Source organism: Lottia gigantea (genome assembly GCF_000327385.1).
Source record: "Lottia gigantea unplaced genomic scaffold LOTGIsca_2114, whole genome shotgun sequence".
NCBI classification, from domain to species: Eukaryota; Metazoa; Mollusca; class Gastropoda; family Lottiidae; genus Lottia; species Lottia gigantea.
This window is the reverse complement of record NW_008708471.1, coordinates 539-1810: the sequence shown is the minus strand read 5'-3', so window position 1 is coordinate 1810 and position 1272 is coordinate 539. Positions and strand designations below refer to the sequence as shown.

At 37.7% G+C, this 1272-nt stretch overlaps 1 protein-coding gene across 1 annotated transcript; it reads left to right on the top strand.

Moving 5' to 3' along the window:
• Positions 1 to 722: 722 nt before the first annotated feature.
• On the top strand, positions 723 to 1013 carry LOTGIDRAFT_70675 (hypothetical protein; the record flags this gene model as incomplete). The annotated part of the gene is made up of 1 exon (XM_009054304.1): positions 723 to 1013. A coding segment is annotated over one exon (291 nt), but the record flags the coding sequence as incomplete, so codon positions are not given.
• Between the last annotated feature and the right edge of the window lie 259 nt (positions 1014 to 1272).

Genomic DNA, 1272 nt, shown 5'->3' with positions numbered 1-1272 from the left:
TCATTCATTCATTCATTCAAGTAGTAGCATAAAGAATTCACCCTTTGTTCATTCATTCATTTATTCTTTCATTCATTCATTCAATCTTTCCTTCATTCATTCATTCATTCATTCATTAATTCTTTCCTTCATTCATTCATTCATTCAAGTAGTAGAATATACCTCTCCTCTAGGATTTATCATTCATTCATTCATTCATTCATTCGTTACTAAGGTAACCTTTAAAAATATCAAATTACCTGTAAACCGGAAGCAGGTGTTCGCGCATGACATTTAATTGAACAATATGTCGGCTAGGTATGAAGGTACACATTGAACTCAAATTTCGCTATTTTTGAATTTTCGTTGACAATTTCTTGGAGATTTTGGGATTTAGTTTTGGAAACCATATTTCCTTGGAATTGGGACACAGTTCAGCTACTTCGAGGCACGATTCCACGCAGAATTTGGCAACGACACACCTGTGGAAAAATATAAACAAAACTTTCCATTGTTTTGAATTTGAGTGCATTAACTTTTTTGGAGAAATTCTCTCAAATTTTAACATTTTCTGTATGAAATGCTGCAATCTTTTCTGAGTTTTCTGTGAATTTGGAAAAGCCAAAATGGCTCGGGGTTCATTTAGTGCTGCCATATTGTTTATCACTGCAAATGTCGTCTGCTATGAATTTTGCGCTGCCAACACTGCATTTTACGCTGACAACGGCTTACAGCAGACTGTCATCGTCAACAAAATGAAGGGACGCCAACGGAAGGGTGTCCAACAAGAAATTTTAACCCTCTTGGGTCTGCATCACCGGCCAAAACCGAAGGATCACCATGGTGAGGAGGACTCAGCGCCGAAGTTCATGATAGACTTGTACAAGACATTGGAAGAGGAAGAAACGCTTCCCATGGAAGAAAATGATGAAAAATTTCATAACCATTTGAAAAGTAAATTGAACGATAGTCTCGGTCTGGATTTGACCAAAGTAGATGGCTCAGATGTGATTATGAGTTTTGTGAATCACGGTAAGTAGACTTTAGTCTTTAGAGTGTCCACAATAAAATAAGATAGTAGAATTGTCTTTAGACTTGATCAAATGTGATATTTTCATGGAGAAAAGCTACAGGTTTTACGTCCTACTTTTCTGCACCATGTGGGCTAATGAAGACCGACAACACCATGCAGTGTACAATGAGGGCAATTTTACCAGGACAGCGGCTTTAGCCTGCTCTTTTTCCATTTCCAACTGTAGAGGGATCTGTAACATGCACAGTCTGTAGCACACA